Below are 25,063 nucleotides of genomic sequence, written 5' to 3' on the forward strand. Positions count from 1 at the left end.
GGAGGCCAGCAGTAATTACGCTTCTCTTTTAATATGCAGAATGTAGAAAGCTCTTTTGGAGCCTTTCTGGATCACCAGGTACCTGCTATCCTGCGATAAACATTTGGTGTGGCAGTGTTCCTAGCTTTTTTTGTTTCTTTCCTTTTTTTCTCTTTTAATGTTTGTGGACACTGTTGTCCAGTTAAACCGTAGCTGGTAATGATCATAAAGAGAGATTTGTCAAAGTGCCCAGCATATAGTGCTCGGCACACACCAGCCACTTCAGTGTCTCTTGGAATAAACAAAATTAACAGCATATATACTACTCCCATAGCGCTCATTGAAAACAAACTCCTTTTTTTTCTTAAAGCGTTAGTTCAAAAAGTCAACTTTTGCAGTAGTGGTGTGTGTGTGTGTGTGATATTAATATCATTATTGCTATCCTATCATTACCTCTGGAGAAAGTAGAATCTTTTTAAAAACCTTTAGAAATCAGGGCTTCCCTGGTGGCGCAGTGGTTACAAATCTGCCTGCCAATGCAGGAGACACGGGTTTGAGCCCTGGTCCGGGAAGATCCCACATGCCGCAGAGCAACTAAGCCCGTGCGCCACAACTACTGAGCCTGCTCTCTAGAGCCCGCGAGCCACTACTACTGAGCCCGCGTGCCACAGCTACTGAAGCCCGCGCACCTAGAGCCCGTGCTCCGCAGCAAGAGAAGCCACTGTAGTGAGAAGCCCGCACAGCGCAACGAAGAGTAGCCCCCGCTCGCTGCAACTAGAGAAAGCCCGCGCACAGCAACAAAGACCCAACACAGGCAAAAATTTTAAAAAAAAATTTTTTTTAAACCTATAGAAATCAGTGAAGCTTATGTAACTTGTTCAAGCTTCCAATATAATAGGTGGTTTATGATTTCTAGAACAGTTCAGAATTGGAGGAAAAAAGGGTTTTTGGATTTCCCTTCTTTCCAAGTAACCCTTTCCATTAGAACCTTCATTATTTATAAAAGTCATTTAAAAAAAAACTTCAGGCAACGTTTGCTGACTGAAAAAAAAATTGCAGTGGAGAGAGAAACCCTATTCTATGAATCCAGTGTTCATGTTTCCACGTGAGGCCCTTTGGAGGTTTAGTCGGTTTTGTTTTTTGGTTTTTTTTGCGATACACGGGCCTCTCACTGTTGTGGCCTCTCCCGTTGCAGAGCACAGGCTCCGGACGCACAGGCTCAGCGGCCATGGCTCACGGGCCCAGCTGCTCCGCGGCATGTGGGATCTTCCCGGACCGGGGCACAAACCCGCGTCCCCTGCATCGGCAGGCGGACTCTCAACCACTGTGCCACCAGGGAAGCCCTTAGTCAGTATTTTGCTCTTTCTCCATTGACTTTGCTGGCAGTGCTGTGTGCCTTCTTCCTCTGTAGGTTTTGCCGTGGTTCCAGTGAGTTACTGGTTTAAAATGTGTGTGTTTTATTTCTCCCGTTGTACCCAAAGGATGATCTAAACCCAGTAGTGTTCCATGTTGGCTGACGTTTTGTTCCTTAAAAGCACACACTCTCCTTTTTAATTATTTTACCAGCAATTTTTAAAAGCCCTCTTTTGGGGATTACCGGGTCGATGGACTTGGCTGTCCCCAGCCTCGTGCTTCGGTCTCTGTGTGTCACACTCCATCTGATGCGTGGGAGTGACTGCACACAGGCTCTTCCCTCTGCGAGACCGCGATTAACCTTCCTGCACCATTCGATTCCTTTCCAGGTCCAACTGGCCCACCTTCAGCACTCCCTCTAAGCACCCAGACCTCTAGTGGCAGCTCCACTCTGTCCAAGAAGAGGCCTCCTCCCCCACCGCCCGGACACAAGAGAACCCTATCCGACCCTCCCAGCCCACTACCTCACGGGCCCCCAAACAAAGGCGCAGTTCCTTGGGGTAAGTTGTCCTCCAGTCAGGGCCCTCACTGCCTGAGCCAGGCAGAGCACGGGGCTCGGGGGGCAGTGGGCGCTCAGCACACCCAGCAGATGGACCAGACCGCACCCACGCTGGGTGAGGGCCTGGATACATATGATTGCACAGCCTCTTATGGCCAAAGAAACATGGGGGAAAATACCACCACCACTTAAAAAGTGTGCTAGTGATAAGCTGCTGAGCACTTCTTGTGCACCAGACACCCACCAGGGCCCAGGTGGTCAGGCTGGTCCCTCCCAACTCCTGTCCCCCGCTCAGCCTCGCCGGCCTGCTTTCACCTCTGGCTCCACCGGGCTCTTTCCTTCCTGGGGCCGCCCCCTCCCTGCAGCTCTGTCATGGGCTTGAAAGCCTCGCTCCCTCCCGTCCTCCTTCGCCTGCATGTCTGTCTCCTGGGCCATCCTCTCTGAGGGAGCCCCCTCCCCAGTGTTTCCCTCAGGACCCCAGATCGCCGCTGACAGGTGGTTTATTTGTGTTCGGTTTTTCGGTCTCTGGAACCTAGCTCCGTGAGAGCAGGGCCCTTGTCTGTCTTGTTCCTTTCTGTGTTCACACAGCCTAGGGTCGAGCCCAGGATGCAGTAGGTACCTCATAATCGATTGAGAATAAACAGACCTGCGCAGATCAGTTAGTAGTTTACCATCTCAGTGACACTGGTGGCTGATAACAAATTTCTATCCACAAGGAACACGGTTTCTGTCTTTATCTCCCTTTGTAGCTCACCAGCCTGCCACCAGGTTCGCTCAAGAGCCCGGTGTCTCCCGGCGCCCACGGGGTCCTGGCCCTGCTGGTTTGCATGGCTCACCTCCCCTTGCCAGTGAATCGTGTCATGGCTGTTTTGTTTGTTTGTAACTGATAGGGAGCTCAGCTGAATGCTTTTAAAGGCCTCGTCAGAAAGCCCCTAATAGGTGTTCTGGATTTTGGGAGCTTCTGGGAAAAGCCATGCTGCCCATTTGCAGACGGGCACGCCTGTGTGTCATGTGACCCAGATGCCACAGTGTGTGTGGACTGTCTGTGCTTAGCCGTTCACTCCACGGGCCTGGTGCCTGGGGTTTGGGCTTCTCCACCCTTGTGCTCGAGGAGCTCGTGGTCCAGGAGGGACACGAGTGCCGTGCGTTCTTCACCAAATACTGCGGAAATGCTGAAGCAGGGTGTCCAGCTGCGTCGGCAGGCTTCGCGGGGAGGGCACATTTGCAGCGGGTGTTGACAAATCTGTTCCCGGTGAGACCGGCTGCGGGGAGGGTGCGCCCAGGCGCACGTCAGCACCATGCAGGTCCCTGACACTGCCCGAGGCCCCACCCCAGGGCCTTCAGGAGTCCCCAGGATTCTTCCAAGAGGATTCTTCCAAGAGGAAGAATTATTTGCCCCAAATAACGCTCCACCGAAGGTCACCAGTTTCCTGCAGGTGTTCGTACCACGAATCACCGACTGACCTTTTCGAATTTCACTAGATTCTGATCCTGTTGTTTACTCGGGTTTTATTTCTGCGTAAAGTTCATTGTGCCTCACAGACTCCATCAGTCTGCAGTTAAATTCACTAAATTTCTGTTTCTCGCCTTAAGAATCATCCCTTTCTTAGACTAAGCAGCAGGACTAGAAAAAAAGCGGGTGTTCATTTGCTTTGGTTTGGCTTTGGGTGGGTTTCATTGTGGACAAGGGGCATTTTTCACCAAGAAACAAGGTTACCCCTTGATGAGCGTGAGTTGGTGCCCAGACGGTGAGCGGGAGCCTTCAAGCTTTGGAAGCTGTGGGCCCTGAGCAGTTGGCTGCCACCTACCCCCAGCCTCAAGGGACAAAAATCAAAATCTCTCCACGCAGAAGTGACCACTGTACACGTCACAGACAACCGCAGGTGGTAATTCTGTGGCTGTCAGGGCCCTTCTTTCTGAGTCGGTGTGTGAGCACATAGGGGAGATGTTCTTAAAGGCGTCTGCAGACGCGGGACAGTAACAAGCCTCTCACCAGGCAGGTTAAAGTGGCTCAGATCCGGGTCTTCATGCTTTGTGTTGTATGATCACCGCGGGTTTTATCCCTACCTGTCTCCCACTGACGTTGTGATCCAGACGCCGAAGCAGGGGTCAGACTTAATTGATAAGGCACACGGGGTACCAGATTCCTAGGCCGCATTTATGGTACCTGCGGCTTCCCTCTAGACACCCATCATTCCAGTGCTCCCCTAAACCTGCCGTCTCCCCACAGCCCCTGAGGTGAGGGCCTTTGGGCTGTCTGAGATCTGGACCGGGGCGTGGGGGGCAGACATGCAGAGGTGGAGTAGCACAGCCCTGAGCTCGCCCTGGCCTCACCTGCCCACCCCCTGCCCTAGGACGTGCCTGCCGTGTTGAGCTGGTAGGCTCCCAACTCCATCCTCTCCCCTGAGAGCAGAGCCTTTGCTCATAGTGTGCCCTCAGGCTCGAGCAGTCTGTCCACTTGTGTTCATGCTTAGTCATCCTTCCAGATCTACTGTCCAGGGACCTGCTTCAGAGACCCTCCCTGGCCCGGCCAGCACCCCCATGCCCACTCTCTGCTCCTTCTGGCATAGGGATTATCACACAGTGGTTCTGGTTGCCTTTCTGTCTTTCCCAGTGCAGTATGAACTCCTTACAAGGGCACAAGCTGTCTCTGTCTCAGTGGAGCTCCGGTGTGGACCTGTGTCCTACTGCCTGGATTCTAATCCACCTCCACCACCTGGTAGCCCTGTGGCTTTCAGCAGTTACCTTTGAATCGTTCCATACCTCAGTTTCTCCGGCTGTAAACTGGGGCTAGTTAATAGCACTCATTGAATTCTTAAGGCCAGTTCCACAGAGTAGGAAATGCAGGGGGCTTGATTTTAAGGACACTGAGATTCACAAAGGGTTCAGTTCCATGCCCAAGTTCTCACAGCTGGTGAGTGGGAAGCCCGTGTGGCTGGGAGAGCCCATGGCCCTCGCGCTCTCCTTGCTCTGCTGAGCTCTGCACTGACGGCTCAGTGATCCCCTTGGCTGTTCCCCTGTCTCGGCAGTTGTTTCTTTGCCTGTGAATGGAGACGGGGGAAGGTAGCCCGGCAGGTAGGCACCCCCTGCCTGGCTGTGCCACCTCGTCTCTGCAGCACGGAGCCCTGGTGTGTGGGGAGGCCACCCCGGGCTTTCTCCCTGCCAGGACCACAGCATCCACGGTGCCCAGGATGGCCCAGGCATCACATACTGCAGCCCCGCTATGGTGATGGGTTCGGCCATCTGTCTAGGGAGACGGCAGAGGCAGGCTTTCGATCAGAAAACAACTAGGCCGGCGGCAGAAGCAACTAGGTGCGGGGACTGTTGATTTTTGAAGTGGCATGTCGTTAAACCTCACCTTTGGAGATAAAATAAGTTGTTTATAACCTGCTTTCTAACAGACCAACACATTTTAACACAATTCAAATTAAATTAATAAGGAAATGAGGACAAAGGGAGAATAAAGGGAGCAAAGTAAGATGAAGTCCAGGGGTGTTATGTCATCACAAAATGCATAACACAAGGTCACATACAGCAGCTGGAAATAGACCACGGGTTTGACACTGAGGTTCTTAGAGGTGAGAGCAAAGAAAACAATGCAGCCAGTTATCTAGTTCATGGTGGCCATAAGATTAAGCCTTTTCTCACACTTGAGATTCTTGTAATGACGACGTGAGATCAGCTTTCCCTGGGACCTCCGTCCTTTGTCAGGTATTCAGAGAAGTGTTTACGGGGCGCATCCTGGGAAACCATACAGTGCACCGAGCAAACTTCCCAGAAGCCTGAGTTCTGATCCGTGTTCCACCAATACCTGGCTAAGAGACCTCTGAGAATCACTTGCATTCCTTATCTTTGGCCACTGGGACTTAAGTTCTATACGCTTCTCTTTTTTTTAATGGAGAGTAGATGATGGACGAAAAACTATACCACAAGATGATTCCCTTCTCATATTTCAAGGCCAGAACTTCCAGGTAAAATGGGTCAGTATTTGAAATGTTTGATCCAAGTCCCCCGCGTCTACTTATTAGAAGTAGTATTGGCTTGTAAAAGAGCCTTTGGGTAGAAACTTCCTGATTCTTTCTTTTTCTTGGATTTCCCAATATATTCTCAAGTCACCTCCCCCCACCACTCCGACCCCATTTTACGTGCAGTTCTAGAAATGACAGTGGCCGCCACCACATATAGATGATTCACCGTGTACCAGCTGCTGTGCACTTGCTCATACGTTACCGTGTTAAGCCATCACAACTGTCCTGTGAGGTAGGGGCTGTCGTGGTCCCTGGTTTACTGATGCGGAAATTGAATCACAGAGGTCAGGTGACTTGTCGGATAACTTCAAGGCCTGGATTTGAACCTATTTCTGACTCCGAGGTTCGTATAATTACCCACTCTTCCAGAAGACTCCTAGAGCCTGTGTGCCAGGCACTGCTGGGCAGTGCCCTCCTCTCGTTCCACACTCCTGGCCCACAGCTTCTGAACTACAGTAAGTGACCCGTAGTCTTGGCCACAGATTTTTTTTTTTTTGCGGTACGCGGGCCTCTCACCACTGTGGCCTCTCCCGTTGCGGAGCACAGGCTCCGGACGCGCAGGCTCAGCGGCCATGGCTCACGGGCCCAGCCGCTCCGCGGCATGTGGGATCCCCCCAGACCCGGGGCACGAACCCACGTCCCCTGCATCGGCAGGCGGACTCTCAACCACTGCGCCACCAGGGAAGCCCTTGGCCACAGCTTTTTAAACTGTCTGCCCACCGTCCGTCTCCAGCCCTCTCCTCACACAGCTGTGTGTGTACCACAGTCATTTCCCAGGTTGCACGGAGAGAGGAAAAAAGGACTGAGCTGTTGCCATGCTTCTGCGCCTCCTTCTAGTGCTATCCTATTTTTAGAACTTTTTCAAAGCCACGCTTCTCTGCCCAGGCACAGCAGGGTTCCTGTCCGCCAGACCACAGGTGCCTCCCCACCCAGGTGCGCAAGAAACCAGGCTGTGGGGGGAGGAGTGGAGGAGTCCGCTCTGTGGGCCTTGTCTTCATTCAGCAGCGCCCAGTGACTGCTCTGTGCGGACATTGGGCTCCAGTGGGGCTGCAGGGACGGACAAGGTAGAGCCCCTGTCTGTGAAATGCTCACTCGTTGAGGAAATAAGTCACCTGCATTTTTGTTACATCTCATCAGAGAGCTCAGAACAGTGATCTCCGTTTGTGTCATGCCCTCTGTGGTCCAGCACCATGAACTACACTCCGTGGTTTCTCTCTCATGATGCTCGTGCCCATCTAGGGAAGCAGGTACTGTTATTCCTATTTTAAAGATGAGGGGGCTTCCCTGGTGGCACAGTGGCTGAGAGTCCGCCTGCCGATGCAGGGGACGCGGGTTCGTGCCCCGGTCCGGGAAGATCCCACGTGCCGCGGAGTGGCTGGGTCCGTGAGCCATGGCCGCTGAGCCTGCGCGTCCGGAGCCTGTGCTCCTCAACGGGAGAGGCCACAACAGTGAGAGGCCCGCGTACCGCAAAAAAAAAAAAAAAGAAGAGGGAACTGAGGCTCAGTAGAAAAAGCAGTGTCATCAGAACTCACACCCACTGGTCGGTGGTACAGCTGGAATTCAAAACCAGGCTTGTCTGGCTCCCAAATCTGCCCCTGATCATCGTCTGTGGTGAATGGTTGTAGGCTCACCGGGGGTGTGGAGAGACCGAGTCTGGCTTGGGAAGAACTCTCAGAAATTGACTTTGGAGAGACCCTTTGAAGGTTACAAAGGAATTTACCCCACGTGGGGGGGGATAGGTGTTGCAGGGAGAAGGAACAGAGGGGGCAAATTTACAGAGGCATAAAAACACACAGTGTCTTTGGAGCGTGGCCAGAGGGGAGGGTTAAGTGAGGACACTGGACACATGAGCTGTGGCTGTCGGACCACAGCCCCTGACGTGATGGCTTGTCTGTGTGACAGAGTGGGCGGCCCCAGGCAGAGCCGGGGGCTCTTACAGCCTTTATGGTCTCATATTCAGTCTCACGCCTAATAGGGTGAAGAGTCACTGGTTTGGGGTGTTTTCTACCTGGAACAGAAATTAGCAGGTGCAACAGCTCGTTCCCATACCATGCTGAAAAGAAATGCCTGCGTTAAAGGAAGTCTCAGCTCGAAGGATGTCATGAGAGGCTGCCAAAGAAGTCCTTCGTTGTCGAGTTACAGACTCGTGGAAATATACGGATGGTTAGGAGGGGTGTCTTATTAAAATAAAACTGTATTTGAAAGTCTTTGGCCCTGGTAGCACCAGTTGAGCTTGTTTCTTCTTGTATGTATGTCCTGAAGTTGAAGTCCTGTCCGGGTTCGCCCACCTTAGCACTCTGCCAGCTGCACCCTGTCCTGTAGGTTAGTGGGACTGGGATTGGAGGGGCGAGTGTGGTGGTTGAACGCAGGCCCTGGAGGGGCACTGCCTGGCTTTATGTCCCAGCCCTGGCCCTTACCAGCTGCTTGACCTTGACCTTTGCTTTACTTCTTTGTTTCTTCTTACACAATGTAAGTGCCTTCCATTTTATATCTCACAGGTGTAACGACTAGGGGGTACCTAGCAGAGTACCTCACTCAGAGTAAGTGCTCAATACACAGTAGTTGCTATTACCAATATTGCTATTGGCGCGTCACGATGGGTAATGAGAAGCGCGTGCATCTGTGTACAGGACCACTAGGTACATCGTACGACCATGTGACCTGTGGCCGTTGGGTCACTTAACCCTGTCTCCTCATCTTTAAAATGAGGATGGGGCCAGCTCCCCCTGCTGTGAGGAGGGAGAGTGTGGGCGCCTCTGCACAGTGAGCGTCAGTCCGGGTGCTTGCTCGGCCTGCCCCCTCACCTCCCCCCTTCAGCCAGCCCGTCAGCGCCACCCGGGAGGCGTTGCGGGTGTCCAGGCAGGGGAGGGGGCTCTGCAGAAACAGGAACACATGGAGTGTCCAGAGCGGTCGCTGGAAGGGCGAGCAGGCGAGGAGAGGGGGCAGCACCCCAGAGATAGCCGAGCCCAATGGGCTCTTGGGGTCCCTCCTGGGCGCCTGGCGCTTGGGCTCCCCCCAGCGCGGAACGGGCCACAGAAGAGGCCACTTTGATTCTGGCCAGTCTCTCTGTCTCTCCTTGACAAGCCCGTGGATTTGGTCTTGCTGCTCCCCTGTTGAAGGTGTTTCACTGTTCAGGGTCTGTGTCCCCCAGAGAGGACTTTCCCTGCCCCTCTGACCACTTCACTTTATTTATTTATTAAAATATATTTATCTACTTTATTTATTTATTTTTGGCTGTGTTAGGTCTCTGTTGCTGTGCACGGGCTTTCTCTAGCCGCGGCGAGCGGGGGCTACTCTTCCTTGCGGTGTGCGTGCTTCTCATTGCAGTGGCTTCTCTTGTTGCAGAGCATGGGCTCTAGGCGCGTGGGCTTCAGTAGTTGTGACACGTGAGCTCAGTAGTTGTGGCACGCAAGCTCTAGAGTGCAGGCTCAGTAACTGTGGAGCCACGGGCTCTAGGTGCGCGGGCTCAGTAGCTGTGGCTCACGGGCTCTAGAGCACAGGCTCAGTAGTTGTGGCACATGGGCTTCATTGCTTCGCGGCATGTGGGATCCTCCCGGACCAGGGCTCGAACCCGTGTCCCCTGCATTGGCAGGCGGTTTCTTAACCACTGCGCCACCAGGGAAGCCCATGACCAGTTCACTTTAGGTGCTATTTCCTTCTCCTTGTTTCACAACACCCAACCCTGTCAACATCGGTCGTGCCTGTGCCCCTCACAGGAGGGATGACATACTCTGGTGAGGTTTAACTTGCCTTGGTGCCTCCTGCTCCATGTTCATGCCTTGCACATAGTAGATGTTTAATAAACATTCTCATGTTTGAACGAATGATTGGTAAATAAGTGACTGAGGGCCTTGCCCAGCAGATGACCAGTCACCACCACCCTGCTGAATAATGGTGTGTACACACACACACACACACACACACCAGTGGTCCCCAGTGGTGGTCCCCTGGTGTGGGAATCTGTGGTGAACTTGAAGCCTTACTCTGCTTCCCCTGCCACCAAGCTAAGGACAAGATCCTGAACCTACGGGACATCCCCCAGGTCCTGTGACCTTGGAGGCCTTGCCAGGGAGCAGATCACTCATCTTTTTAAAATATTTAATAGGAACGAAAACATTGTCAAGACCCAAACCGGTTCGTTGTAATGTCAGAAATGTGTACTGTTCTAGCTTGAGGCTTTTGACTTCCTTTCTGGACCCCGAGGGTGGCCTGCCTGCCTATTCCTGTGTCCCCACATTCCATTTCCTGTTGGAAAACGTGGCTTTTCACATTTGATCTTCCCCCTAGGTAACGACGTGGGTCCATCATCATCGAGTAAGACCGCTAACAAGTTCGAGGGCCTGTCCCAGCAGTCGAGGTGAGCCATCTGTGCACGTGCTCGCTTGGCAGGCTCACCGTCGCCATGGGCAGAGTTACAGAATTGGGTTTTAGGGGCCATCTGCTCAAGGTGTGGCCTGCCAGCTGGCGCTGATCATGCTGAGAACCTGAGTGCTTCCCCTGGTTTGCAAAAGCCCCTTGGCAGACAGTTCTCGAGGCCGGGCAGGGTCTGCAGACCTTGTTTTAGGGAAGCAGTGCTCTCCACATCCAGGTTCCTGGCGTGAATGGACCCCACCTCCCCGAGGATCGCAGAGTCTGCCAGAATGAGTTCTTATCTTCAGTTTTTTAGTTTAGTCATTTTGTTTTGTTACCTTCCCTCTTGACTCCATTTTACAGACTTGGGAATAAAAAGATGAATCTCAGGGAAATCCAATAGCCTAGAGATTTTCAAACATAAAAATATGACTCTTTCCAGATTCCCTGTCTGTAAGCCTTTTTTTTTTTTTTTTTTTGCGGTACGCGGGCCTCTCACTGTTGTGGCCTCTCCCGTTGCGGAGCACAGGCTCCGGACGCGCAGGCTCAGCGGCCATGGCTCACGGGCCCAGCCGCTCCGCGGCATGTGGGATCTTCCCGGACCGGGGCACGAATCCGTGTCCCCTGCATCCGCAGGTGGACTCTCAACCACTGTGCCACCAGGGAAGCCCTGTAAGACTTTTTTAAGCTAGGCTAAAAGGGGGGCGTGGTGTCCCTTTCTCCCCTCCTCCACTGAAATGAGATACTTTGGAAGGTCTTCTGTGGGCAGCATCTACCCAGTCCCAGCGCAGAGGGTTTTCTCGAGAAGTGTGACCCAGATAGGGACACAAGGAGCCGCTTCCCAGAGCTTGTCAAAGCTAAAAAACGAAGTCCTCATTTCTTTTAATGCCACTATCTCGTTTAGTCTTTATAACCCTATGAGGCAGCCTGGGCACTGCTGCCCTCAGTATTATATGAGGACACGGACCCCAGGAGTTTAAGTGGTAGCAGATGCAGAGCTGAACTCATCCCGGGGGTTCTCAGACGCCACATTCCACAGCCTCCCCTTCCTCTCGCCGTGCCTGCCACTCCACTCAGCCCTTCCCCACCTTGCCCTGGGAGGCTCTAAACCGCAGGACAGGTGGTCTCCTTCCAGAGGAAGGAGAGTCTGATGCAGAGAAAGTGCCCACAAAGTGTTTTTTACATGGAATCAAGCCCCCCACATGTACACGCACACATATACGTGTACACACATATACCCATGTACACACACGTGCACACGGCCCCACCAGCAGCATAGGAAGAAGCCTGAGTCCACGCACGTGCAGTGCTGACCCCAGGTTTCCCATGTGAGGCATTTCGGAGCCTCTGGCTTGGCCTCAGTACGCTGGTCAGGAAACCATTGAACTTACGTCCATGGTGGGTAGGTGTGCATCCCTGCGAAGATGCTGAGGCCGAAACACACACTCCAGCAATGTTCAGAGCACAGCCCTCGCGTGTTTACTCTTTCCGGTGTCATTTCATCTCAACAGCCTGATCCTCCAGTAACCCAGAGACCTTAGGATTTCAGAGGAGCCGAGGGAAGAGCAGTTAAGGTCAAGGGCGATTTGTCGGCCAGGATGGAAGATGCTTGCGTTGCATCTTTCTTATCGGACTTTTGTTTTCTTTTTGGTTGGTTTGCCTTTTCCTGTCCTTTTAAATGCAGTTAGGCTAGAAAGAAGGGGGGAAAGCCAGTTCTTAGGCCACCAGAGGACAGAAAAGGATAAACGAGGTAATAAAAGGGGATCTTGGCAGATACAAGTCCGGCACTTGGATGCTATTGCTGTTTGGGTCTGCAGTGCTCCCGGTGTCCTCTGGGAATAGATAGAGCCTCTTGTAAAAGGAACAGAGTGCGTTCCAACTGAGAGATGCCACCTGCAGCGCTGGCATTTCGGTAGTGGCAGGGGTGTGAGGAGTCACATGATGTCAGACAACACAGGGCGGCTTCTGTGCCAGGGGCTGCTTCCCCGGGCTTTCTTCCTCTGCTCGTTTACAAGTCGCCCAAAAGGAGGAAAAGCTCAGGGAAAGTCTGGAGGCCTGAGACCCAAGCTGTTTGCTGTGGTGCAGAGAGAGACAACATAAGGGCTCTGGAGTCAAACAGCTGGGTCTGAATATCCAGCTCCACCACTGACCGGCCTCAGGACCTTCTGCCGGTCACTGAAGCTGCACAGGCTCCGGTTTCCTCTTGTGAAAACGGAGGTGACAAGAGTTACGTTTTGGGGTCCCATCAGTTGAGTTACTTCTGTGCAGTGCACTGGGGGCGCCACCTGCAGTGTGCCAGGCGCTTTCATAAACGCTGTTACCTGGGGAAAGCTTTCGAGAAGAGGAGGAATTAGGCTCTGTCGTTCAGAGGTTAGTTGTTGCATGAATTTCCCTGTTGACTCCACTTTACCGACTTGGGAATAAGAAGATAATCCTCAGGGAAATCCAGGCAAACTTTGAATTAGGGAAAGCAGACGATAATCTTTTGTTAGAGAAATTATGAAAGACTTTTTAGATAATTCTGTAAACTCCTATGACTTCCTTGAGTAATATATATTGCTGTTGATTTTATAGCACTTTGAGATCCTAACTGATTCTTATTTATTAATTAGCACCGGTTCTGCAAAGACTGCCCTTGGCCCAAGAGTTCTTCCTAAACTACCTCAGAAAGGTAAGATTTATCTTTTTCATATTTGCATGTAATTAGAGTGTCATTATACCCTCCAAGGGGACAGGGGCGTCTGTCTGTTTTGTTCCCTGCTCTATCTCAGATGCCTAGAGCAGTAGCTGGTATGTAGTAGATGTGTATTTAATATTTGTTTAATGAAGAAAAATACTTATAGGTCCAAATTTTGTGATTAGCAAAACACCAAACTCTTCCTTAAAAACATCATGCTTTTTCAGAAGACACATCATTAGTATCCCCAGGTGCCATTTCTTTTCTTGCAAACATGATCAGAGAGACCTAGGAACCAGTACTAGCTCTGCCACTTACTAGCTGTGTGGCCTGGGCAGGGGACTCCAAAGCTTCACTAAGCCTCAGATTCCTCACCTGTCAGTAGGGCCAGGACACCTGCTTCACCAGGTTTTGTGAGGACAAAATGAGATGATGCTTCAGAAAGGCTGGATTTTGCTGACCGGCATCCCCACTGTGGTTATTTAACATGTTCCTCTGCATTTCCTAGCAATTGAAAGTTGGATCAAGAGACCCGATCAGATACAAGTTCAGGCTTTGCACAGCTCCTTCCTGGGTTGTGGTGCGTTCTTCAGTTGAGAGGGACGTGCCATCTGATCGTCTCTCTTTGAGTGAAGTTCCAGATGCTGATACTCAAAGCCAAGATCCATTCACGTATCCTCTGTTAAGACCACTCCACAAGGCCGTCGGCGGGTGGTCAAGCTCAGCCCACCTGCAGCCTTTGGCCCGGCTGGTTACTCTCTCTGCACTTGGCCTATGGACACCGTCCTGCTCTTAGGGCACTGACAGTCCCTGCTCCCCTCCTGTGCTGGGCCCTCCTCGTGTCCTCAGCCTCCAGAGGTTGGCTCGCCATGGTCACTTCTCTTGTGAATGTGCCCTCATTCCCTGGGGAACCCACCCTGGCACCTCCACATTATCCCCCCAGCCCAAGAATCCCTCTATAATCTAAACTCACACACACCAGGCTCTGTAATATCTCTGCTCTATCACATGTCTAACAGGCTGCTCAGCTTAAGATTTTGAATACGCTTCTGACCCCACCCCCCTAGACTTGTTTTTCCCACAGTGTCCCTATCTGTTACAGGCGATATTGTCCAGGTCCAGGTGTTTGGGCCTTAAAACCTAAGAAGGAAGCTCAACTCCTTCCATCCTGCCACGCCCTACATCCAGTGTTTCCACACGTACTGCTGGTTCTCCCTTCGATGTGTCTTAACATCCAGGCACTCCTTCCCATGTCCCCCACTCTCACCATGGTCCATGGGACCATCATCTCTTGTCTAGACTCTTGCAGCCTCCTACCTGGTCTATCTGCCTCTGCCCTGGCCCTGCAGTCTTTCCTCAACAGAAGAGCCAGGGTGATCCATGGTCACTCTGTCCCATCCATCCAGTGGTTCCCTCTCTCACCCCAAAAAAAGGTAGAGTCCCCGGATGTGTTTCTGAGCCTCCTGAGCTGGAGACAGAGGGCGTCTGTGACGTCGGGAGGCGCGGGGCTGCAGCTCCTTCTACTGCCTGCCCCGCTCCCCGCAAGCACCTGCCACCAGCTGGCACTTTCGTATGGACCGTCCTGGCCACATCTCACTCTTTTTCCCTCCCAAGCATCACGCATTTTTAAACTCCTTCAGGCACCTTTTAAAAGGCTTAATTAAAGCCTTCTCAACTGGGGACAGACTGCTGCACAGAGCCATTTGTTTAAGGAGTTTTCAAAGGCAATAGTATAAGGGCTTCCCTGGTGGCTCAGTGGTTGAGAATCCGCCTGCTAATGCAGGGGACACGGGTTCGAGCCCTGGTCTGGGAAGATCCCACATGCCGCGGAGCAACTAGGCCCGTGAGCCACGACTACTGAGCCTGCGCGTCTGGAGCCTGTGCTCCACAACAAGAGAGGCCGCGATAGTGAGAGGCCCGCGCACCACGATGAAGAGTGGCCCCCGCTTGCCGCGACTAGAGAAAGCCCTCGCACAGAAACGAAGACCCAACACAGCCAAAAATAAATTAAATTTAAAAAAAAAAAAAAGGCAATAGTATAGAAACCTTAGGGGATCTTTCAACCTGAACAGAGTCACCATAGTTCTGCACTGTGATACAGCTACCTGGTCCCTTACACTCTTCCACAGTTGTCATCATAACGAAACTACAGTTTTGCATCCTGGGTTTTTCCACTTAGCATTTTGACGTACGTATTTTTTCAGGTGTCCGTGAGCTCTTCGTGAATGTCGTTAGGCTTGCGCTCTTCCACTGGGTGGGTGCTATCCTCTGCCCGGCACTCCCTCTGTTGGGAATGTGGGCTTGGGAGTGTGCGGGCTCTTTCCTCCGCCTCCTTCTCCTCCTCCTGTTACGTCCTTTGAGTCCGTTCTCAGGAACGAACCATATTTGCTTGTCTGTCCATCAGAGTTAAGAATGCAGTTCAGAAAGGACTTCTAATTAGAGAGGGGAAAACCCAACTCAGCTTGGAAATAAAATAGCCAGAGATTGGGCAGGCTTCCCTGGAGGAGAAACTGTCTCCTTCTTATTTATTTGTATTATAAAAGTAATATATATTCATCCTAGAAGATTTTAAAAATACAGATAAGCATAAAGAAGAAAATACAAACCACCTGAAGTCTCACCACCCAGCATAAACAATCTGGTCTATCCTTTCAGTCTTTTTCCTATGCTTTTTTTTTACGTCGCTGTGTAAGCTGATTTTTGTCACATAATAAATCAAGAACCCTTTCCATGACATAAATTACACTCTTCCTGGCTGCATAGTACTCTGTTGTCTGATACCAGGACATATTAAGCAGCCTGTCCTATTCCACATTCACCCTGTTCACAGTTTTTTCACTATAAACAGTGCCGTGCTGAACAACTCAACACAGGCATGTCAGTACCTGGCTTTGATCCCTTTTTAGGACAGATTTCTAGAATCAGAGTTGCATGTTCGGATGGCCCGGCACTTACTCACAGTTTCTGTTTCCCCAGAAATGTGGCTCAGAGCTAGGCTTTCCAGCCCCACTGCCTCAGGGAATCTCCCAGCTTCTCCCCCATCAGTGCCTCAGAGTTTTGTTTGCCACAGTATCTGACTTCCAAGAGAGGAATCTGACGGACCTGCTGTCAGTTTCTGAGCGGAGCCACATCGGCTGAATCTCTTGGGCCAGCCTGGGAGCAGGGTGTCCTTGAATTTGATTTCCTTAGGAAGGGACATGGCTGGGCAGGCTGCAGTACAGCTTGTGACAGTTTACAATACTGGGGTTTGTCTTTCTTTTTTAAAACATAAAATTTTGAGAATATCTTTCTGAATTTTGTATTTTTCTAGAATAAAGTTCGGCTAGTTTGACTCACTCAGTGTGCCTTAGTCAGCTGTGTCCTCGTTGAGCACATACTATGTGCTCGGTGAATCCTGGCCTCAAGGACCCTTGTCTAGCAGTAATGATGATATTCTGATATACCTAGAACCTCCCAGGTGCTGTTGGCAAATTCTGTACGTATGTCAACTCATGATGAGGAAGGTGAGGCACAGAGAGGTCGTGTAATTTGCTCACGGTCACACAGCTCGTAAGTAAGTGGTGAAGCCTGATCTGAAGATGTGTCCTTAGTGTCCTAAGTTCCACTGGATAGAGCTGTGCAAAGGTTTCAACAGACGTCAGAATTTCCAAGCCATGGAGTACCGCGCAGCCATTAAAGAGAAGAAAGAGGAACTGACTTAGAAATTCTCCCAAACATATTAAATGGGAAGAAAACAAAGTTGCGAACAGTGTATGTATTGTAATGCGATTTATGGGTGTTAAAAGGTAATTCATACACCCATGTATGTGCACCACTCAAATGAACAAAGGTTACCTCAGGGGGTGGGGTGCGTGGGCGTGGTGAGGGAGGAACCTTTTCCCTCTTACATAGTGCATGAATCATATAAAACGTGGGGAATTAATAATATTGTACATTATGATACTGCTGTAGAACGGAATAGACTGCAACATTAAGAAGGCTCACTGGACTTCCCTGGGGGTCCAGTGGATAATACTCTGCACTTCCAGTGCAGGGGACCCGGGTTCCATCCCTGATCAGGGCACTAGATCCCACATGCCACGACTAAAGATCCCGTGTGCTGCAACTAAGAACCGGCGCAGCCAGATACATAAATAAATACTTTAGCTATATATATGCTACTAATAAAGAATTTTTATTAACACAGGAAATGTTCTTGCTAAAACAGTATATAGTTAAAAGCAGATAAATGTTTTATCTATGAAGAATACATAGAAAAGTCCAGGAGGAAATTACATCAAAGTATTTTAAATGGCTACATTTAGGCAGGAGGCTTATGGAAAACTTTTCCTTTAGCTCTATACTTCTCAGTTTTCTGTAATCTGTATTATGTTTATAGTTGTGGGGTTTTTTTATTATTATTATTCTGGATTACTTTGGATGTCCTGTTCATAAACTAAAGCATAAAATCACGCATTGTAAGGTGGATGCCTCCCAGGCTTCCGACTTCAAAGCAGGCCATCCGTGCCTCTGCATGCAGAGCACTCCCTCGGGGTTGGTTCTCCTCCCTGTAACCGTGACAGAGGAGGGCAATGCTGATCCCCTCACGTTCCCGTCCAGTGACCCCCCCCCCCGTGTTGTTTCCCGCAGTGGCACTAAGGAAAACAGAGACCAGCCATCATCTCTCCCTCGACAAAGCCAACGTCCCGCCCGAACTCTTTCAGAAGTCATCACAGTTAGCAGAGTTACCGCAGAAGCCGCCACCCGGAGACCTGCCCCCGAAGCCCACGGAACTGGCTCCCAAACCCCCAATCGGAGACTTGCCACCTAAGCCGGGAGACCTGCCCCCCAAGCCGCAGCTCGCAGACTTGCCTCCCAAGCCACAGGTGAAGGACCTGCCGCCCAAGCCGCAGCTGGGAGACTTGCTGGCGAAACCCCAGGCGGCAGACGCCTCTCCCAAGGCCCAGCCGCCCCCAGAGCTCGCCCCCAAGTCACACCCGGCCGATCTCTCCCCGAATATCCCGAAGCAGGCGTCCGAGGACTCCAACGACCTCACGCCCACCCTGCCGGAGACGCCCGTGCCGCTGCCCAGGAAGATCAACACGGTGGGTGGGCACCCGGCCGGCCCAGCTCGGGCATCGAGGGGGCGTGGAGCCTGGGGGTCGGGACCAGGCTGTGGACCCCGCAGACAGACCTCAGGACCTGCGTTCCCTGTGACCACGGGGGCTTGGCCACTTAATTACGTGCCCTGAGCCTAGGTTTCCTTATATGTGCATGACTAGAGCTAGGACAGTGCCTGAGCTCATGGGTGATGAAATGCAGTGACAGATGAGCTGTGCCCAGTAACACTCAGCAAGTGGTCACTCTTGCCTCAGATCCTTGAGGAGGAGACCTTTCCTTTCCCAAGGTCACAGGAAAGCGGTCTCCCTCTCAGGGTTCTGAGCACCCCGCTCCTCTGCTTCTCACGGCATCTTCCTGGAGGAATTGGGCGCAGAGCCCCAAAAGACTTGCACCAACACAGAATTTGGTTTGAAGTCTCCCATTCCACCATTGTCCTGAAATGCTTTCTACTCTGATATAGCCATTTTACTTTAATGTAAACATGCTTTTCACCCCCGCTGCCCGCCCCAAAATGTTTTTTTGGAAAAACAGAGCTCTGGGAAGATGCACGTGTGCTGTCTGTCCTGCCCATGGCCACACCCTCACAGGGTCACGAGCACCCCGGTTAAGGAGCACAGTTAGTGGGGGACTAAAAGCCTCTACTCACATCTTACTATTAAAAAACAACGTTGCAATAAAAGTGTGTCACTTCGGTACTAAAGGAAAAGTGAGACGAGTAAAATCCGTCCTCCCCTGGGTGGGAGACCATACATGCGTTCAGCAGTGGGTGCTTGCTGTTCTCCAGGGCAGGCTCCCGAGACGCCCGAGCACCACGCATGGCCCTGACGTGTGCATAATTCCAGTTTGTGCTGCTGCACGCTTTACTGTTCATCTCATGTAACCCTCCCTGTCATAAGTGGCCACATACAGCTTGCTCACAGAGTCAGAGCTGAGAAGACTTAAGATCTCTACTGGCCACAGCTCCGCTGGCTTCTCAGACCCCACCAGCTCCAGCACAGCCCAGGGAGAGGGCTGCAGAAGCCAGCGGGTCGTCAGGGTGACTGACCGAGGGAGAAACCAGCAGACAGAGAGGAAAAGCACTTGACCCGAAACTTTTAGAGACACAGCTTGCTTTTTTTCTTCCTAATTGTTTAATAAGCTGGGCACCAGAAACATCCTCTAGAAGGTCATTTCCCTATTTCCATTTTCCTGTTTGCAAAGAACTAGAAATCCAACAAATAAAAGCCCAAGTCAAAATGGGTCAAAAGCTAAAACGTTTTGGGGAACTGCCTGGCGTCCTCCCCGCCCCAGGCTGCCCTGCCCTGTTTAACCAGCGTGTGCTGACTCAGTGCTTTGCACGAGGGGCTGAGAAATGTGTTTATGCCGCACGTTCCGTGTGCAGAAGCTGCACGTCCTGCTTTGCAGCATGTTTCCCCAAACCATTTTTAGACTCTGCTGTCATCTCTGCAAGCTGCCGTGGGTTGGGGAAGGGGAGAGCGCTTTGCAGTTCTGGGTGAAGCTGGATTTTGGTCCCTGCCTGTGACGTTTGCCGTCCGATGGAAGTCATCGGGGCTGCCTGCTCGCTCACACCGGGCTCTGCCCTGCTGCTCGGGGCAGAGGGACTGTCGTGTCTGGAGGTCACCCAAGGCTCGGGGCGCCTGCCCACAAGCCTCCCCCCTTTCACCGAGGAGAAACTGAGGCTCAGGGAGGTTAACTCAATCGCCCAAGGTCAGTGTGTCTCTTGCCCTTCGGTCTGTCCTGTGAGCTAAAACCCCGTTTCTTTTTGAAGGGGAAAAGTAAGGTGAGGCGAGTGAAGACCATCTATGACTGCCAGGCAGACAATGACGACGAGCTGACCTTCATGGAGGGCGAGGTGATCGTGGTCACCGGAGAGGAAGACCAGGAGTGGTGGGTATGTACCAGTCGTGAGGACCAGGGCGCCCGGGTCAGGAGAATTCACCTTCACACATGCTTTAGCCTTATCCCACCACAAGCTGTAAGCTCTGGATATTCTCTGGTTTTCCAGCCAAGCTCTGCTCAGGCCCTGCCCTTCCCCACCGTGCGTCCTTCTTCCCGAGTTCCATCCTTCATCCCGCCTACAGTTCTCTTTCCGTCAAGTGGGGCATGATCCCTGCTTCATGTGACTCTAGCAGATTGAATGAGAATATGTGAAGCTCCTTTTACGTGAAAACCTGCTGCCCAGGTGTCAGGAAGGAAAGGCGTCCCTGTCCTCCCGCCGTGGCGCTTGAAGATGCCCCGGTTCTCGGTGGCTGCAGGGGTGGCTGACATGTGCACGGCTGTCTAGGTTGCGGCCAGAGGGAGCCTCCCGTGGGCCCTACCAGGCAGAGGTGCAGCGGGCAGAAGCCTCCTGTGCTTTCCTAGTCGATCGTTTCCTGACCCCAGCGTGGGAATTCTTCCTTGGCAGCCTGAGCCCCTCCAGCCCAGAGGGGCCCGGCTCTGTCTGCCGAGAAAGGGACCTGTGGGTCACAGCTGAGCCAGCAGAGCCTGCTGATGCCCAGGAACGTGTGCACGTCCACACACACACATACACACGCACGCGTGCACACACATGTACTTTTGGCTTCCCCTCCTTTGGGCCCAGACAGTGACTTCAGATTCTTGGGCACAGCCGTGGGGATTTTGCTTGGACTGCAGCACTGGTTCAGCCAGGGGCAGTTTTGCCCTCCAGGCACATGTGACAACATCTGGAAACATTTTGATTATCGGGACCTGGGCAGGGTGGGTTCTTCCTGCTTCTGGGGGGCAGAAGCCAAGGCTTCTGCTAAGCATCCAGCAGTGTCTGGAACAGCTCCCACTCCAGAGAACCATGTGGCCCCAATGTCGGGAGTGCCAAGGTTGAGGAACCCTGGACTCTCTCCCTCTCTCTCTGACGTGGGAGTCTGGTAGCTTAGACTCTTGACAAGGAGATGGACCCTAAAGGCCCAAGGTGACTCGCTCTGAGGCCCTGGATAAAGCATGTCCTTTCAGTAAGCCTCAGTTTCCTCCTCTGAAAAGTGGGGCAAGAACTCACGTGCACGACACCAGTTAAGACCCCGTGAGGGGGGTCGGCCAGGCCTCACTCCACTCTCCAGAAGGGAAGCTGGTGGACAGTGGCCCGGGTGACCGCCCGCGGCCACAGTCCCGGTAAACGAAGGAAGCAGCCCTGGGCTGACGCGCAGCTCCTGCGCCGGCCACCGTCTGTGCGGCAGGTGCTTCACGCAGGGCAATGAGAGCGGGCCTGGATCTCTCTCCGTAACTGTCATGTGAAGCCAGCGTGCGTGTCGTTATTCTTTCTCCTCATAGGCTTCTCTTTAATGCAGTTAATGCTGGTGTAACTGAAGTTATTAGGAACTTCTGTCAGGTAACCACGGCTTACAGGTTTAGGCAACAGACGACAAAACGGCCGTAAAACTTGCCCTCGTCCATCTCAAACTTTCACAATGTCCTTCCCCCGCACGGCAGCCAGAAAGCAGGTTCTTGGTACACAGAGGCCCTTCCATGTACATAATTGTTGGTGGACTCTCTCAACAAGCTGAGAAATAGGGGCTTTTTAGCCCCGCTTTACAGACAGGAGGCTTAGCACGGTTTGCCTGAGGTCGCCCAGCAGGAAAGGTGGCCAGACAGCCTGGTTGAGCGCATTGTTGAAGCTGCAGCCTGGGCGAGACCGTGGCAGGTCAGCCCCCTCTCTGGGCCGCTGTCCCTTTGTGTATAAAGTGAGGGGTCACGGGACTGTACCTCCCGGGGCTGTCTGTGGGTGCAGCGATCCACGTGAACGTGGTCCCCCTCCCCGTATGGTGCTTGCGTGTTGTGTCTCACCGGGGTCTGCGTCTCGCCCGGGTCAGGGCCAACTCCGGGGGCTCTGACCCACCGGCCACCTCCAGCCTGACACCTCTCCTTTCTCCCTGCAGATCGGGCACATCGAAGGGCAGCCCGAGAGGAAAGGGGTCTTTCCAGTGTCCTTTGTCCACATCCTGTCTGACTAGCAAAAAGCAGAACCTTCAGACTGTCTGCACCTGTCATGCAAGACTGCTGCGTCCACGTGGCCCTGTGCTCACCGTGTATATAGCTGCTGTCACTGAACGGGAGGCTCCCGGAGGGGCCGCCGCGGGAGGGGAACGTAGCGTGTGTTGTGAATGCCCTGTGGTCTCTGCCTTCGCCAGTATTAGGGTAGCCTCGGGACCCGGTGCGCCTTACTGGTTTGCCAAAGCCGTCCTTGACATCTAGCACTTACATCTCTCTCTATGCTGTTTTCCAAGCCAACAAACAAAAACAGGAATATAGGAACTGCTGGCTTTGCAAATAGAAGTGGTCTCCAGCAGCCGTTGAAGGGCATAGAGTTGCCTCTCTGTTCCTGACGATACAGTATTCTCCATTGTGTTACTGAAAATGCACCATTAGCAAAGAGGTGGGTTCTGTTTTCCAGGTGAAACTTTCGGCTCCATGACAGACCAGCCTGTAGTTATCTGTGTACACAGTTTACAGCTACAAAAACCGACCTTGGTATTTATTACAGAAAAGTGCTCAGTTAAATATAAGTGTTATTCCTTGAGCAAAATATTCACTGACCCAAAACCTTGGGTGGCATTCTGCAGTGCCCAAAGCCTCATGCAAGTTTAGACAAGTGGGTTTGCACTGTCTTAAGAGGATGAGTACCCGCCCCTGAGATATTACCTCATTATGCAAAAATAACATATCCTTCATGACTATTTTCACAGAAGTTTAAGACATCTGATGAAGTTCAACTTTCAGGAACCAAGGACTGCCAGAAAATATTAGCCTCTACATTATGCATGCATTTAGAAGCTTACCTGAAATCTGCCTTTTATAAAGGAATAGTATGGATAAGTTGAACTGTACATTTTTTAAACTTGATTGCCATTAAAGGAGAAATTATAAGGTTGCAACAGTATTTGCTTCCAGTCAGTCATTTGGCTTTCTCGAGAGTGTGCATCTACATATCCCGTTACGAATTAGCATCCTTCAGATGTGCTAACGCCCCCAATGTGTCCATTTTAAAGTCTCTTCTGAGTTTTGTTCTTGATAAATTTAAACTTTCAAAAGATTATTCAGGAAGATGACGAATTCAAAAGTCAGTTCTGCACGTCATTTATCCCCCCTGCAGAATCCAGGTGCTGAAACCATCCTTCTCTTTTTCCATTTTCTTTACTAAGCCCCAGTCATAGATAAGTTTTCCGATCTCCAGCTCTGTTCAACAGACACGTTACCTTCAAGTCAATTCATAACCAAGTTTTTGAACGCTGCTATGAATTGCACTGTGAAACACGCTCTTCCTGCCGGGAGTCTCTGCCCCTCTCGGTTTCCTTCTCATCCCAGCTGTGTCCATCAGACCATTAAGAATATCGTGAGTTTTTTAGTCTTTTACGTCAGTCTGAATTTGGGGAAAGGATACAGTCATTTCGCTCCACAGTCAGTGGGGCTGCTCTCTGATTCCGAGGCTCGTGTGTCGTTCTGGCGTTAAGTTTGCTTAAACTGCTGTGTTGGCAACAGCACAGAAAACTAATATTTTTAAGCAGATAATCTTGGCGATGAGTAAGAAATGTTCATTTCACAGAAGCACAACTCCCAACCAAACCCTTAGGGGAAGCCTTCTTTAATAAAGTCTAGAGTCAGTGCTCAGTGAATATTAATTTAGTTCTGCTTAAGTGATTACTATGAAAACTTTGAATAGCCACCTAATCAATAAACCTTGCATGACAAACCTGCAACGTATCAGCTGTTATTGGAAAATGATTTTAAGCAATTGCTTCCTCAGCGTCATGGCACACGTGAACCCCACACAGAACAAGACACCGGGAGCCAGCCGACGTGCTGGTGTATGTGGCTGACAGCGTTCACAGCCTCAGTGTCTAAGCCACATGGGTGTCAGGCCAGGAAGTCACTGTCTGAAGTTATTTAGTGTCCCAGTTCATTCATCTATACTTCTTAAGTTGTATTGAAGCACCATTCATTTTTGTGGCCTACAGTATTTTCAACTGATCTCAAAATAAACTGGCTTTTTAAAAAAACACAAGAGGTAGATATCTAAAATTACATGGAGTCAGCGTCTATTTTTTTCCCCTTTTGGAGTGACTTTTACACAAATGCCTTTTCTTAAAAAAAAAAAACTTTGGGTTTTGTTTTCTTTCTTCTGGTTTTGTTTTTGTTTTCCATCAGGAATTTGAGTTCTCTCTAACCCAGCTTACTGTGGGACATAGGAAAACTAGGTATAAGTACCTTTGGCGACCTTGGTTGAGTTTGAATCTGGTATTGTTCTTAAACTCAGTGATCCACTATCTGCAATTTTGTACATGATATAGAGTATTTTGAAGGTATGGAACCTATGGAAAAAATAGCTAATTAGTTCTTTCTTCCCCCCCCGCCCCGAGGGGAAAGCTATGTTCTGCAAATAATGTGTGTCTTATTTTCCGGTTGAACAGCAATTGCTATTTATTTTTTTATTGCCTAGAACTTCCAACATGTTGTATAGGAATCCCATAGCGCCACGAGTTAAATTCCGAATTCCCACCTGGATGTTACGCTCAGACATCAGTACACTCATCATTTCACATGTATTTAATGTGACAGTTTTCAAGTACTGTATGTGTTCATTTCTACTTTTTTTAATATTTAAAATTGCTTTTAAATAAACATATTCTCAGTTGATCCCAAACATCTGACATCAGGCCATTTTGTGAGTTGTCCACTACTCTTCTGATTGGAGGAAATCAAAACTTCCCTTGGCTGTGCTTTTGGGGGGGTGTAGGTAACACAAGTCATTCAACTTCTACATTAACGCTCACTTTGGTTAAATAATGTGCTTCCCTGTCCTCGGCTTACGAACCACGGACCTCAATGTTTTGGTTTTCCCTCCCTCCCTCCCCCTCCCCACCCAATTCCCACTCCCACCTCCAGGCACCCAGCCTGCAGTCATGAAGATTACATGTTGATGCATTAAAAGCTCTTGGACGGCAGCCAGCACAGGCCAAGCGCTGTGCGTGCACTTGTGTCATGTTGCTGTCACCACTGGTGCCACTGCAC

The 25,063-nt window shown here is 51.1% G+C and overlaps 1 protein-coding gene across 1 annotated transcript in view; it reads left to right on the top strand.

The window, feature by feature from the left end:
- The window catches only part of ASAP1 (ArfGAP with SH3 domain, ankyrin repeat and PH domain 1), a gene marked incomplete at its 5' end in the record, with an annotated part of 273,288 nt that extends 248,593 nt beyond the window's left edge, over window positions 1-24,695 (top strand). Inside the window, 7 exons of the mRNA XM_082675313.1 lie at window positions 1,722-1,892; window positions 8,418-8,459; window positions 10,207-10,276; window positions 12,882-12,940; window positions 17,576-18,030; window positions 19,815-19,937; window positions 21,934-24,695. Coding sequence (XP_082531439.1) covers window positions 1,722-1,892; window positions 8,418-8,459; window positions 10,207-10,276; window positions 12,882-12,940; window positions 17,576-18,030; window positions 19,815-19,937; window positions 21,934-22,008 — 995 coding nt within the window. The 3' untranslated portion in view covers window positions 22,009-24,695. The remainder of the gene's footprint in view (window positions 1-1,721; window positions 1,893-8,417; window positions 8,460-10,206; window positions 10,277-12,881; window positions 12,941-17,575; window positions 18,031-19,814; window positions 19,938-21,933) is intronic.
- Window positions 24,696-25,063: the final 368 nt, after the last annotated feature.

The sequence above is a fragment of the Grampus griseus genome (assembly GCF_964374135.1).
Source record: "Grampus griseus genome assembly, chromosome: 17".
NCBI classification, from domain to species: domain Eukaryota; kingdom Metazoa; phylum Chordata; class Mammalia; order Artiodactyla; family Delphinidae; genus Grampus; species Grampus griseus.